The sequence below is a fragment of the Erinaceus europaeus genome, chromosome 5, assembly GCF_950295315.1.
Source record: "Erinaceus europaeus chromosome 5, mEriEur2.1, whole genome shotgun sequence".
Taxonomy (NCBI): Eukaryota; Metazoa; Chordata; class Mammalia; order Eulipotyphla; family Erinaceidae; genus Erinaceus; species Erinaceus europaeus.
The window spans coordinates 82,757,714-82,773,662 of NC_080166.1; the positions used below are offsets into that span (position 1 = coordinate 82,757,714).

Genomic DNA, 15,949 nt, shown 5'->3' on the forward strand with positions numbered 1-15,949 from the left:
ATTTCTTTTCTATCAAATAAATTGAATAATTAAAAATCAATGACCAAGATTTGTTTATATGGTCTTGGTTAACATTTCTTGTGTACTCAAAGTGTGTGTGTGTTGTTGTTGTTAGATGATTTTATTGATAATAATTAAGTCAAGGGGGTTGAGATAGTTGTACAGTATGTCTGTGTAATAATTTTTTTCCTATACAGTTGTATGATTTTCCCCTAATAAATGAAATTATCAAATATAACAGTGAATACTTACACTTGCTCCTTTTGTTATTTTTTTCACTTTAATATATGCAGGACTTTGTTATTCATTTGAGGTTAAACTATTTTCTGTTCTTTTTTTTTTTTTAATGTGATGTCAGAAAGTCAACTCAGCCTTGTGCAATATTGCTAAGCCACTTCCCCCATTCAGTTTTTATTCTACTTACAATATATTAAATTCTGTAGACAAATTGAATGTTAAATTCTGTAGACAAATTGAAATTTATTTTATATAATATCAGTAAGATATTTATTTCTTAGTCTGAAAATAGAAGATTTAGCTGTGAATCCTGATTATGTTTACCTGCATCTGGATCACAGAACAATTTCTAGATATGAAGTACTAGAACATGACTCACTTCCCAGTTTAGGGACATGCAACTCTAACGTCTGCTGTTTGACTTTCTTCTAGATGTAGATCTACTTGTTAGCTATGGTTGTGCGAAATTTATTGGTTGCATTAATAACGACCATGATTTTTCAATGTTGATGGGTTTCATAGCTGTGAAGTGATCTGAAAACATCTGTGATCCATGTTAGTGAAATATTGTAGATACTGCTAATATTCCTGTGTTTTTTTGTGTAATATTCAGAGCTGAAAAATGCTATGAAAATACTAGATTTCATTCAGAAGTTAAGGAATGGAATTGTAATTTTATTCTATTTAAGTTTATAGTTGCACTACTTTTCTTCTGTAGTGGTCTAGACCCCTGGTTAATAATCTGTGGTCTGAAAAGATGCAAGTAGAGGTAGTACAGTTTTATAGTGTATGTGATGGCTTTGAAAGTAATAAATAAGTTGTTTCAGTTTCTCAGAAGTGAGTAATTTCTCATTACAGTTTTGGAAAGACATTGTTGATGATAATGAAGTACGTGACCTCATTTCTGATAGAAACAAATCTCATGGTAAGTCAGTGACAAAAAAAATTTTTTAACTTTGAATTATCAATAATAATGAATGAGAAATATCAACATAAGTAAAATCTTTCCTTTGTGTGTGTGTGTGTGTTTTTTTTTTTTTTCTCCTTGCTGTAGAAGGTCCATCAGGAGAATGGATTTGGGAATCTTTATTTCATCCGCCTCGAAAGTTGGGCATTAATGATATTGAAGGACAGCGGGTACTTCAGATTGCAGTGATTTTGCGAAATCTTTCCTTTGAGGAGGGCAATGTTAAGCTCTTGGCAGCTAATCGCACCTGTCTTCGTTTTCTATTACTTTCTGCACATAGTCATTTTATTTCTCTAAGGCAATTAGGCCTTGACACGTTAGGAAATATTGCAGCTGAGGTAAGCTTGTGACTGCAGCTTAGTTTTTATAGTTTGCAATGATTTTAAAATTTCAGATGTGGCATTACTGTGTTGGCCATCTTTTTTCCCCCAAATAAACTTTATTATTATGGTTTTTTTGTAATTTATCTTTCTTAGTGACTTAGTATTGATTTATAAAATTGTAAAATAATAAGCATATAATTCCATACAGTCCTATTACCAAAGGTCTATGGCCCATCCCCTCTATTGGAAACTGTAGTAGTTCTCCCAATGTCACTGATAATGGGCTGATTCTATATATCTATATCTATATCTATATCTATCTATATCCTTTCCCCTTTTTAAATGGTCCTGCCTTCACTCCCTTTCTAGTTCACCCTTACACCTATTACTACTTCCAAGTGCCATTCTTTTTTTCCTCTTATCTCTAGATAAGCAAAACCATGCCTGGCATCTTCTGGCATTTTCCAGATTCACTTCCTTTTCATTGACTATGATGGCCATCTATATAGAATCTTACATACTTCCTTTTTTGTTGTTATTGCCCAAAATAGTGCAATAGCAGAATCACATGTTTAGGGCAAAAACATTTGAAATGATACTCCAAATTCAGTGACAATTATTCTCATAGTTATTGCCGTTTATCATGTAGCATTGCTCTATTCATTTTTAGTAAATGTGAGTATCTAGCACTCAAACCTACCTTAACAATAGTGTCCTTTCTTTCTTCCAGCTTTTATTGGACCCTGTTGATTTTAAAACTACTCATCTGATGTTTCATACTGTTACAAAATGCTTAATGTCTAGGGATAGATTTTTAAAGATGAGGGGTGAGTGCTCACTTAAGTTTCTCATTATCTGAAATATGCAAACTTTTTATCATCTGTTATAAGACAAATACATATTTCTGTGCATGTACTTTTTAGGCATGGAAATTTTAGGAAATCTTTGCAAAGCTGAAGATAATGGTGTTTTGATTTGTGAATATGTCGATCAGGACTCATACAGAGAGATCATTTGTCATCTCACTTTACCTGATGTGCTGCTTGTAATCTCAACACTCGAGGTGCTATATATGCTCACAGAAATGGGAGATGTTGCCTGCACAAAAATTGCAAAAGTAGAAAAGAGCATAGGTAAGCCTAAAAAATGATTTTCATATATATTTTTCCCTTTTGTTGCCCATGTCATTATTGTTGTAGTTATTATTGTTGTTATTGATGTCGTTGTTGGATAGGACAGAGAGAAATGGAGAGAGGAGGGGAAGACAGAGAGAGGCAGAGAAAGATAGACACCCTGCTTCACCGCTTGTGAAACGACTCCCCTGCAGGTGGGGAACTGGGGGCTCGAACCAAGATCTTTATGCCGGTCCTTGTGCTTTGTGCCACATGCACTAATCCACAGCGCTACCGCCCAACTCCCCTATGATATTCTTTTTATTTATCTAATTTTTTTTTTTTTTTTTTTTTTTTTGCCACATGGGTTATAGCTGGGACATGGTGCTGACACTATGAATTTACTGCTTTTGGTGGCCAGTATTTCCATTTTATTTTATTTTATTTTATTTTATTTTATTTTATTTTTGGCAGGACAGAGAGAAATTGAGGGGGGGGATACAATGAGGAAGAGAAAGACACCTGCAGACCTGCTTTATCACTTGAAGCATCCCCCCCCCCCCGCCAAGTGGGTAGTGGGGAATCAAATCAGGCTCCTTGCATAAGATGATGTATGTACTTAGTCTGGTGTATCACCACCTAGCCCCCCCCCCCCCAAAAAGATTTTCTTTATTGAGGAATATTTTAACCTCAGGTGATATTTGATGTTAACAGTTTTATTTTGGGAAGCTACTACCCTTTTGGAAACACTTTTTGTTGTATTAATTCTGCCTATTTCAGATCAGCAAGAAGTTTCTGTCATACAGAGGCAAGGCTATGTCTGTCTATCAGTATTCCCTAGTCCTCACCTTTATGTCTAATGTATCAAATTTGAAACAGAATTGGTGTGTGATTCTCTAGGAACCAACCTTTTAGTTACTAAGCTGCTACTATTAAGCACTTAAGTGAAATAAAACAAATTTCTTCCCTAAAAGTTGCTAGTAATAGTACTGTCCACAAAATCAGTGAACTTGTCAGATAGTTTTCAACGTATTAAAAGATGTTATGCTTTTATTTTACTCATTTATTAAAATATTTTCTTTAATATAAATACAAATGTAAAAGTCAGAATTAATGAAATTTTGCCTTGTAAGTATTATTTTGGTAAAATTAAGATGCCAGTTATCAGTGGTTGCTAAATTTGACTACACATTAGAATCACTTTGGATGTTTTTTTAAGATACTTAATCTTCATTCCTCAACTACCAGGTTAAAGACTGAATCTAAAAAATGATTTGAAGATCTAAAAGATCCACATATTAATCGGATATAAAATGATCCATAGGGTAGTATTTGAGAAGTAGAATTTTCTATAGCATGTTTTTTTTTTTCAGTGATATCATTGATTTATAATGCTATTGATTCCTAACTATTTATATTTTCATTTGTTTAGACATGTTAGTGTGTTTGGTTTCTATGGATATTCAGATGTTTGGCCCAGATGCTTTAGCTGCCGTAAAACTCGTTGAACATCCAAGTTCCAGTCATCAAGTTTTATCTGAAATAAGACCACAAGCTGTAGAACAAGTACAAACCCAGACCCATGTAGCACCTACCCCAGGTTGGTGTTGTTAGATATTTCTTCAGTGTGGTTTACCAGTATGTAAGATATAATGCTAAGATTAGATTTACGTGTGCAGTACAGGGAGCTGATGTTATACAGTATAAGTTAAAGAAGAACTTGAGTATTTAACATAATTTTTATATTTTATTTATTTAGTTACTTATTTATTTCTTTATTTATTAATGAGAATGACAGGAAGAGAGAGAAAGAACCAGCTGTCAAACCAGTACATGTGCTGTCAGGGGTTGAACTGGGGACCTCATGCTTGAGAGTCCAGTGCTTTATCCATTGCGCCACCTCCCACATCACTTAATATAATTTTTAAAATAAAAATTTCAGAAGAAATAAGCACAACATGAATAAAGAAGACTAGAATAGAGAATTGAAGTGGAGAAAGATTTAGGGGGAAATGAGGCATATAAGCTACTAAAATAATCTAAGAACAGTAAAAAAAGCTGCAGCAGGCTTCTTATTTCGGTCACTAGAAATTGATATACTAGGAGTAGGTTAATCATATGTTTCCTTGTAATTCTCTCAGTTCATCCTCAGAATACTCGTGTGATACCTCCAATATTTGTAAGTCTTGGAACAAACACCAGCGTTAGACTCTAGGATCAGACTTGTCTGTATACACACACACATATACTAGCTTGTGTACTTGCACTTGAGCCCCATTCCTAGTTCCATGGTCAGTTCTGGTTATCTCAAATATCTTTAACTACAATTCAGACCTGTCTGGTGACCACCACTCTCCTTAGGCCTTAGACGTTCCTCCTGACTCATTATGAGTAGCTTGTTCTAGAGCTCTCTCTCCACCTTCATTTGTCCTAACAAAACAGTGGATCTTTTGCTTTACCTACTCTCTTTTTTCCTGCTGTTTTGAAGGTATTTCAATCCTTTTTTTTTTTTTTTTAATGGAAGATGCTCATTTTCTTAGTTGCTTACTCTCTCTTTGTAATAACTGAGTAGAGCCTGTGTGGCATGAATTTCCTCAACTTCTTTCCCTTCACTTATAAACTTAATGTCATCTGAATTTATTTTCCTTCAGCTTCTCCTTGACTTAGGAAAAGTTATATCTTTCCTATTTTCTCACTAAGACCTTTTTTAAAAAATATTTATTCCCTTTTTGTTGCTCTTGTTTTATTGTTGTAGTTATTGTTGTTGTTATTGATGTCGTCGTTGCTGGATAGGACAATTTAAAAAAAAAAACTCACTATCCTTAACACATCTATTTAGTTATCAATTCTTGTTCTCAAATACACTTTTCTCTTCAGTTGTCGGTACACAGAACTCAGTTCAAACTCATCACTTGTCTCTGGGTATTTCATTCTCCTCTCATTTATTCCTATTTCCAGTCCCTTTTCTGCTCTAGTTCATAGGATCACAATTATATATGGCTATGCAAACTGTGTAATATGTGTCACGTTTTACTGAACTTCATATGTTCTTCTGAAGTATATTCTAGAATTGTGTCATGTAGACATTAACACGACTGAACAAGTATTGTAAGGTACGAAAAAAATCAGTAGTTTGAGTGCTAACATACTCACTAAGTTTTCATCCACAAACAGTACATGTTACATATTAGAGATCCAATGGTCAGAATATCAATAATCAATATCAATCAGATACTAATATCAGAATATTCCCAATTTGATAAAGGACTGAAACGGGGGCAGGCGGTAGCTTACCAGGCTAAGCACACATAGTGCAAAGTACAAAGAAACGCACAAGGATCCTGGTTGGAGCCCCTGACTCTCCACCTGCAAGGGAAGTTGTTTCACATGCAGTGAAGCAGGTCTGCAGGTGTTTCCCTTCCTCTCTCCCGCTCTATCTCCCCCATCCCTCCCAATTTTTCTGTCCTTTCCATTAAAAAAGAAAGGAAGAAAGGAAGGGAGAAAGAAAGAAAGTGGCCTCCAGGAGCAGTGGATTTGTAGTGCCAGCACAGAGCCCCAGTAACCCTGGAGGCAGGGGGGGAAAAAAAAGTGAAACAGGACTACCAACACAGCTTACCTAGAAAAGTGCCGGCTTTGCTCTCTTCACAGCCCAGGTTCTAGCACAGCCCCTACTATCCTGGGAGAAGCTTTGGTTCCTCTCATCCCATTTCTCCAAACCCCTCTTTCTATCTGGGGAACAAAAAAAGTTAGGCAACCAGTAGGGGTTCTTACAATGACAATCACTATGAAAGCTTACATAACCTTTCACTCCCCCCCCCCCTTTTTTTACAATTATTTTAAAAGTGGTATATATTTATCTTTACAATTATATGTATATATATATTCTTATAGGCTAGACATACATATGTATGTATCATTTTTATATTATATAATGTCTTTAAAAGACATTAATTATAGGGCTGGTGAAATGGCTCATTGAGTAATGTGCTGCTTAATCATGTATGTTACCCAGGTTTGAGCTCAGCCCCCATCATATTGAAAAAGTTTAGGTGCTCTGATTTCCTTTCACTTTCTCTTTGCCTCTCAACATCTCTAGATAAAAAAGAAAAGACATTAAACACAAGTAATTTACATTTACCAGATAATTTTATTACTTTGTTTCCTGTAAAATTAAATAATTTTAGATTGACTGTGCAGTTTAAATTTTTAAAAGTAGTAAAATTATTTGTATTTTCTGATATTATTTGTTAGAACTTGTAGTACAAAATAAGCAGTACAGTACTTTACTTCAACAGTAAGAAATTTCAAGGAAGTGAAAAATGTCACATAATTGAAATATGATAATTTCTGATCCTAGACGTGTTTCTAATAACATTGTAATTGTAAAAGGACAAATAAGAGTAAAGAATAAAATGACTCAATTTTTGCATTATCATCTCAAGTTTATTGTACTTGCTAGTAAATAACTAGATGAAAAAATCCATTTTATCTAGTAATACAAGGGAAATTAGAAGAAACTTGGTTATAGCTTACCAGGGGGAGAAAAAAAGAGAGATACTAGCTTTATTTCAAATTCAGATTGTTATAATTGATATAATATTGGTGTCTACAGCAATCATAACTCTTGGGCTGTGGGTATAGAAGAGAGCAAAGCAAAGCTAAATATATGAAAATATTAATTATAGTTAAATATTTAATTATATTTAATTACAGTTAATTAGACTAAGTGTTCACTTATTTTTTAAAAAATTAAATGTACAGTCTATGCTAATTTTTCTTTCTTTTCTTTTAATTTATTTTGCCTCCAGTGTTATCACTGGGGTTCAGTGCCTTCAGAATGAATCCAGGGCTCCCAACTGCCATTTTTTTTTCCTTCTATTTTTTATTTTATAGGACAGAGAGAAATTGAGACCAGTTTGAAGATAAGAGAGGGAGAGAGAAAGCTAGACAACTTGCTTCACAATTTGGCCTTCCTTTTTCATGTTCTTTTTTATTATTTTTTTTTATTTAAGAAAGGAGACATTAACAAAACCATTGAGTTTTTTTTTTAATATTTAATTTATTCCCTTTTGTTGCCCTTGTTGTTTTATTGTTGTAGTTATCATTGTTGTTGTCGTTGTTGGATAGGACAGAGAGAAATGGAGAGAGGAGGGGAAGACAGAGAGGAGAGAAAGATAGACACCTGCAGACCTGCTTCACCACCTGTGAAGCGACTCCCCTGCAGGTGGGGAGCCGGGGTTTGAACCGGGATCCTTATGCCGGTCCTTGTGCTTTGCGCCACCTGCGCTTAACCCGCTGCGCTACAGCCCGACTCCCATTGAATAAGAGGGGTACAATTCTGCACAATTCCCATAACCCGATCTCCATATCCCCTCCCCTCCCCTGATAGCCTTCCCATTCTCTATCTCTCTGGGAGTATGGATCCAGAGTCGTTGTGGGTTGCAGAGGGTGGAAGGTCTGGCTTCTGTAATTGCTTTCCCACTGAACATGGGCGTTGACTGGTCGATCCATACTCCCAGTCTGCCTCTCTCTTTCCCTAGTAGGGTGGGTCTCTGGGGAAGTGGAGCTCCAGGACACATTGGAGGGGTTGTCTGTCCAGGGAAGTCTGGTCAGCATCTTGCTGGCATCGGGAACCTGGTGGCTGAAAAGAGAGTTAACATACAAGCTTTTTTTTTTTTTTTCCTCCAGGGTTATTGCTGGGGCTCCGTGCCTGCACCATGAATCCACTGCCCCTGGAGGCCATTTTTTCTCCCTTTTGTTGCCCTTGTTGTTGTAGCCTTGTTGTGGTTATTATTGTTATTGTTGATATCGTTCCTTGTTGGATAGGACAGAGAAAAATGGAGAGAGGAGGGGAAGACAAAGAAGGGGAGAGAAATTCAGACACCAGGACACCTGCTTCACCACCTGTGAAGCGACTCCCCTGCAGGTGGAGTCACCAGGTGATTCTGATATTTTCTTAAACTGAATAGCCACTTCCTGAATATGCTAAATTAAACAAGATGCATCTGAGTCGAAAGAGCCCGTGATTTAAGGTATAGCCATATTTTTTAATAATATTTTTGAAACTTTCAATTACCTTAAATAATAGGCAACAAAAATTTTTACAAAGCAAGTGCTTGCTAATTCTTTTACTTCATTTAACTCCAAGGGGAAAAAATTGTGAGAAGATACCCTTAAATATAGACGTGAACCAACCCTCTAACCTAGCAATTTCTCTCCTGGGGATTTATCCAAAGGAAGCCAAAATACCTATCCAAAGAGATCTATGTATACCTATGCTCATCGCAGGACAATTTAGAAGCACCCTCAACCCCCAATGACAGATGATTGGGTAAACTACTCAGCTGATTAAAAAAAACAAAGTAGGGGCCCCTGGGCAGTAGCGCACTGCATTAAGGGCACATGGTGTGAAGTGCAAGGACCGGTGTAAGGATCCTGGTTCGAGCCTCCAGCTCCCCACCTGCAGGGGTTGTTGCTTCACAAGCAGTGAAACAGGTCTGCAGGTGTCTATCTTTCTCTCCCCCTCTCTGTTTTCTCCTCTGCTCTCATTTTCTCTCTGTCCCATCCTACAACAACAGCAATAATGACAACAAAAATGAAAAAATAGCCTCCAGGAGCAGTGGAATCATAGTTCAAGCACTGAGCCCAGTGATAACCCTGGAAGCCAAAAAAAAAAGTCAACTACTTTGCATCATCTCTGTGGAACTTGAAGAAACCATGCTGAGATTTGTCAAACAGAGGAGATAACAGTATTTTCACTTCTAGGTGGATGTTAAAAAAGGGAAAATACAAGGCAAAACTTGGAGAGAGCCTGGTGTATTGAACCAAAGCAAATGATTCTGGGTGTAGGAAAGGAGAGGAGGAGATGGAGAGGGAGTTGGGGTCCCTAGTGCATGATGTGGATAAGGACCTTAGCTGGGGGTAAGAGTGTTTTGCAGATATCTGTCACAGAGAGAAGAAAAGTCTACCCATGTACTGTAATTCATTATCCTCTGAATAAAGTGATTTGAAGAGAATAAAGAATCATGTGTTCGAATGTCTTCAAGTTATTGATGTGGACTAGGTTTTCTAGATTACATTATTGGTCTTCAACCTAATCATCCAGAAATATTGGGTCAAGACATTCAAGAACGGGGGTGGGGAGTCTCAGTCACCTCTTTAAAAGATGTACTTCCAATAATTTTCATTTCAGTTTAATATTTGTGGAAACTTATTTTTATATTAAGGGCAAAAATTATTTGTATATGTTTTGTAGCAATGAGGGTATACAAATGCATGCTTCCATGACTCTCAGATCAACATTTCATCCCTTTAATTTCACTGGAGAGGGAAAGAGGGAAAGAAAGAGGCTTGCAGAGGCTTGAGCATGGGCTAAAACCGTCTTTTTTTTTTTTTTTTTCCACAATAGTAATAAGTCATTCAACTGCTTCAAAAAAAAAAAGTCACATTATATAGTGCTTACTATGTGTCGCAGTAACCTACATATAAACCTCCCTAATCCTCATACATAGTACCGAGTGACTTGAGTGCACTTTTACGCTTCCTCATTTTGTAGACAGGCTATGTAACTTGCCTATGCTTAGCCAGCTAGCAAATGGTAAGCTCTAGAACCAGCTGTGCATTTCAACATAATCTTATAGTGTTGTAAAAGGAGGGGTGTTAGTCAAGATTTCATGTATATTTCAGATTGATAGAATATGGACTGTGGAGAAGTGCGGTGGTTGTGCAAGAGTCCCCCCACACCACCAGTAGGCATTTCTGAACAGTGTTCTGCTCAAATACCAACAAACAAAAACAGGCTGGAAAAACAGAGTTATCACATAAACGCTTATAGTCTTTAGCAAAACATGTTATGAAGGACTATATCAAAAAGTTGAGTATCTGGAAATTAACTTTTTCTAAAGTGTAAATGATTTTGCATTCTTTGAAATGTCTTCTGGTATCCTAAGGGGAATATTCTCAGACTTGAGCCATTTTAATAGTAGTTACCTATTACCAGTGTATAGTCTTAATTCTGGCTGTATGGCGATTTCTTGTGCATTATTTGTAGATCTAATGTCTCAAAACTAACTTTTTTTTTTTTTTAACTTTATTTTACCAGACTTCTGCTTAGCTCTGACTTATGGTGGGTGTGGGGGATTGAACGTGGGACCTCTGAGCCTCAGACATAGCAGTCTTTTTGCATAAACATTAAGTGATCTCCCCAGTCCTCATAACTGTTAATTGAATCAAGATATTTGTAAGTTCCGCCCCTAGAAAGGAGGCTTTCTGTAACATTGTCATAAAGTTAAAGGAAAAGACAAGCTGGGTTTACATCAACAAGATAATTCTGGTCCTGATTATTATCACCCCAGAAATGTGGCAGGTCTAGATACAAATGCATCACTCCTAAGCAGTCCTGCTCAACTTGTATTCCTTTGTGAACTTAACCTCAGTTCTTTAGTTTTTTTTCATCTGCAAAATGAGGACAGTTAGATTGATATCTATAAATAAAAGCAAATGGTGTAAATGTCACTGACTTAGTAGAAAACAAATGTTTGATAAATGACTATTAGTAGCTGGTATCCCCGTTAAAACCTAGGGACCCTGTCAAACATGAAGGTTGCTTCAAATCATTTACAGACTTGGCAATGCTACGGAGCAACTCTTACCTATAGAATCGATATTAATTTTCATAGATTTTTGTTTTAAGATGACTCATTGATGAGGACTGAGAGAGCAAACCAGTGCATCACGCTGGCATATACAGTATCAGTGAATGAACTCAGGACCTTACACTTGACAGTCCAGTATTTTATCCACTGTGCCATCTCCTGTGCCAATTTTTATAGATATATACATAAATACAAAATGTATGTGATAGATTTTGTGTTCAGCTTATAACTTGCAATATGACTAAGTTTATTTACTTCATGTTTTCATTAGCTTCTTTGTAACTAATATAGCAGGAAAGTTGCATACATTTTGCACGGATCTGTTTCATTTGCTAAAATAAATAGCTAATTTTTGCAGAGCCTGCCTGCCCCTGGCCTTTTGAGTGTGTAAAAATGCTGCTTTTGCTCTTAGTTTTCTTACCTACTTGCTTCTGTATCAACCTAATCAACTTCTGCTTTTTTTAAAAAATTTTTTTTTATCTTTATTTATTAGTTGGGTAGAGACAGTCAGAAATTGAAAGGGAAGGGGGTGATAGAGAGGGAAAGAGACAGAAAGAGACCTGCAGCACTGCTTCACCGCTTGTGAAGCTTTCCCCGTGAAGGTGGGGACTGGGGGCTCGAACCTGGGTCCTTGCACACTAGCATGTGCGCTCAACCAGGTGCGCCACCACCTGGCCCCCAACTTCTGCTCTTAACACTGGTGGAAAAAATGGAAATAGATGATTTAGTTCATTGACTATTTTAAGATGCCATAAGGACAGTCTCAGAAATGTGTTTTAATAGCCAGTACGTTTTATGCCATCATCTTGCCTCTTTTTAGACTAAAGGTATATTTCAACATTTATTTTTGTCTTTAGGACGGTAGCTATCAAAATCCATTCTTGAATCAAAATCCATTCTTGAATGTGGGGCTTTAAATTAGCTCAGCTTTTGCTCATTTTATTCCCCAAATGTATACATCATAGCTAATATATATATTTTTTGCTAATATTCTTTTAAACTAAGAAATGAAATAATTATTTTCTGATGCAGTACTATTTTGTATCTAAACCAAGATACTTATTTACTGCTGTGTGACCTTGGGCTAATTGTTTGATCACCTTAAGTCCCATTGTCTTTATATGTGCCCACCGCACAGAAGAGGTAAAATATATAAGCATATTAAGTAAAAAATAAATACATATAGTATATAATTATCTTTTCGATAGGGAGAATTTAATAGCTATGTAGTCCACATTATTATTACTTGAATGATTGTGATACTAAAAAGTGAATTGTGTAAAGTATCTTAGATTGGTATAATATGTGCTTTGTTAGTTCTTTTATAGTTCTTCAAATATGTTTATTTCACTATTTTCATACACCTGTTAGATAGGTATTATGCAAAATAAATTCAGTGTGTGTGAAGTAAACATGCCTTACAGTGACTGTTTTTCTAAGTGATATAAAGCTAATGTAATTTTTTTTCCTTTAGCTTCCAGAACAGTTGTAGCACAGCATGTTGCTCCACCTCCAGGAATAGTGGAAATAGATAGTGAAAAGTTTGCTTGTCAGTGGTAAGTGGTTTGTTTCTATTAGGCTTGTATCCTTGGAAAGAATGAAGCAAGAGAAAAAGAAAATGTATTTTAAACGTCACCCAGAATGCTATATTCAGATTTCTCCTTAGAATCGAATATCATTTTTAAAAAGAAAAGACAGTATAAAAATCACCATCTTAAAAACATCTTTTTAGTGGAGAAAATGTTACAAGACTGTTGTTTTCTCAGGAATACAGTTTCACATCACCCCCAACAGATGTGAGCACCCAGCTTACCTGGCACTAAAATACTCATTAGAATCTTCAGACTTAAAAGTAGTGCTGTTTGCCTAGAAGTTTATTAAGTTATACCACTTCTTTTCAGAGTAACATTTGTGATAAAATTCAACTTTTAAATTGTATGGAGTTGTACCCCTCTTATCTTATGTTTTTTTTTTTTTGTCAGTGTTTCCTTTTTATAAATAAAAATGTTAAAAATAAAATTCAACTTTTACATTACAGACTTTGATTTGTCAAAACATTTTAAAAATTAATTTATATAAAACTAGGCTGACTTTAAGAAAATAAAACAGCTTTAAATATTTGATTGACTTGCAGGTATGTCTGCATTGAAACAAGTAATGTTTTCTTGATGTCTGAGTAGTTATATTTCAGCTTTCTGAAAAAAATGTAGATGAGTTAATTTTCATTTTGTCATAGTAGCTGCTTTAATGTTGTTTTGAATGTTAAAGTCTTTTAGAGCATTAATAGATGAACATATACAAAATAAGTTCTCTTAATTACTTTCCTCTCATTTTTAATATAAATTGTCTCCCTTTCCATGCTTCTGTCACTCAGTGTTCTTCTATGGCAGTTTTGTTCCTATGACAGTTTTTTCCACTTAGCTTAAATTAGATTTGTGGCTTGTAAATATCTCTGACTTTTTGTCTTATGTTCAGTGTTTGTGCACCTACCCTTTATACTTATGACTATCTTCCATCAATAGATTATTAACTTTGTTTATTTTAATATTTTGTTTACTTTATTGACAGAGAGAGAAACACCAGAGCACTGCTTAGCTCTAGCTGATAGTGGTGATAGGGATTGAACCTGAGACTTTGGAACCTCAGGCATGAAAGCCTTTTTTGCATAACCCTGATGCTGTCTCCCCAGCCTTGTTTGTTTATTTATTTATTATTAATTTTTTTATTAACTTTCCCTTTTGTTGCCTTTGTTATATTGTTGTAATTATTATTGTTGATGATGATGATGTCGTAGTTGTTGGATAGGACAGAGAGAAATGGATTGAGGAGGGGAAGACAGACAGGGAGAGAAGGAGAGACACCTGCAGACCTGCTTCACCACCTATGAAATGACTCCCTTGCAGGTGGGGAGCTGGGGGTTCGAACGCGGATCCTTATGCCGTTCCTTGCGTTTCATGCCATGTGTGCTTAACCCGCTGTACTACCGCCCGACCCCGTTTACTTATTTTTAAGTAGAAATGGAAAATATTGAGAGGTGGAAGGGAGAGAGAAAGAGAGACCACCTGCAGCACTGCTTCATCATTCATAATCCTTTCCCACCCTAACCCCACAGGTGGGATCCAAGGGCTCGAACCCACATCCTTGCACACATGTATGCTCTGCTGGGTATGACACCATTGGCTCCCTAGAAATACTTTTCATTGAATTAAAAAAAAATTTTTGAGTCTTTTTTAAAGCTCAGTTATCAAAGGATTATATAAGTTAGGAAAAATTATACTCCCCATCCAGTATAAGAGATGATTAAAGTATAAATTCAGTTTTAAGATTGTGTAGTGCGTATTTTTGCCTACTTATGAGGAGAGAACTATTTTGTAGTTATTATTTGATTTAGTTTATATCAGTGTGTCTATTGTATAGGTAGTGAGTCCCAGAAAGAGCTCCATAAGGATAGCTGAGCTGTGGTCTGGGAGGTGGCGCAGTAGGTAAAACATTGGATTCTTAAGCACAAGATCCTGAGTTCAATTCCCAGCAGCATTTGTACCAGAATGATGTCTGGTTCTTTCTCTCCTCGTTTCTCACGAATAAATAAATAAAACAAATTCTTTAAAAAAAGAAAAAGAAAGAAAAAGAAAAAAAGAAAGCTAAGCTTATATTCCTAACAAGTGGAAGTCACTTTATGAAAAACACAATCTGAGGTTTGAATTTATTTCTAATAGACTAGGAATAGAAATGCTAGAAATATTCTGCAGCTGCAGAATATTATTCTTTTAGGAGTATTTGAAAGTTTGGTAAGTTATTTTCTCAAGGAATTTCATTTAAGTTCCAACAATATTTCAGTTTGAATTAATTTTTTGTATCTCCCTTGGAAACAGCTTATAATTGGGGACTTCTGATATATTTTTATTATTATAAGACAGAAACCTTAGTTTACGATTTGTTGTAAAACATGTGTTGCAAATGGAACAACAGCTATGTTACTGCTATTAATGTCTTTAGAGTAAAGCAGGATTAAGTAATTAATCACTTTTAATTGATTTCATCTAAAATCTGGTGTGTGTTTTTACGATATTAAATTTGATTAATTGGTATAATTGGTAATTGGCATTGCCTTTAAATGGTTTTACTTGTAGCATAGGACATACCGCTACTTATAGTATGAACTTTCCTGTAGCATATTACTTAATGCCCTTTTTCCTCCCTCCCCTTTTAGGCTAAATGCCCACTTCGAAGTAAATTCAGATTGTTCTGTTTCTCGAGCAGAAATGTATTCTGAATACCTCTCAACCTGCAGTAAATTAGCTCGTGGTGGAATCCTAACATCAACTGGATTTTATAAGTGTCTTCGGTAAATGTGTAGTACTTAATTTTATTAAACAAAGTTAATTTATGTCATTTACGATATCTCTTTCTCTATAGAAGATACTATCTATATTTGGTTTCCAATATCTTCACTTCTTTTCTACTTTATTTTAATAACAGGATATTTCCCTCTTTTTCTCTTGAATGTTAAAACTGACATCAGATTTGTCAAGATTTTGTTGATATTTAGCTAATATACATTGTCTCAGTGTAGTTTTTATATAATTATATGTGCAGGGGTAGGGAGACAGCATAATGGTTATGCCAAAAGGTTTTCATGCCTGAGGCTTTAAGGTT

At 35.6% G+C, this 15,949-nt stretch overlaps 1 protein-coding gene across 2 annotated transcripts in view; it reads left to right on the top strand.

Annotated features, from left to right (window-relative positions):
* The first annotated feature begins 1,035 nt into the window (after positions 1-1,035).
* ARID2 (AT-rich interaction domain 2) overlaps positions 1,036-15,949 on the top strand; it is a 48,754-nt gene continuing 33,840 nt past the window's right edge. Inside the window, exons 1-7 of one of the 2 annotated variants that reach the window (XM_060191448.1) lie at positions 1,036-1,162; positions 1,292-1,542; positions 2,258-2,354; positions 2,451-2,660; positions 4,072-4,239; positions 12,768-12,849; positions 15,504-15,638. In XM_060191448.1, coding sequence (XP_060047431.1) covers positions 2,297-2,354; positions 2,451-2,660; positions 4,072-4,239; positions 12,768-12,849; positions 15,504-15,638 — 653 coding nt within the window. In that variant the 5' untranslated portion in view covers positions 1,036-1,162; positions 1,292-1,542; positions 2,258-2,296. The remainder of the gene's footprint in view (positions 1,163-1,291; positions 1,543-2,257; positions 2,355-2,450; positions 2,661-4,071; positions 4,240-12,767; positions 12,850-15,503; positions 15,639-15,949) is intronic. The other variant, XM_060191449.1, reaches the window with a different exon arrangement.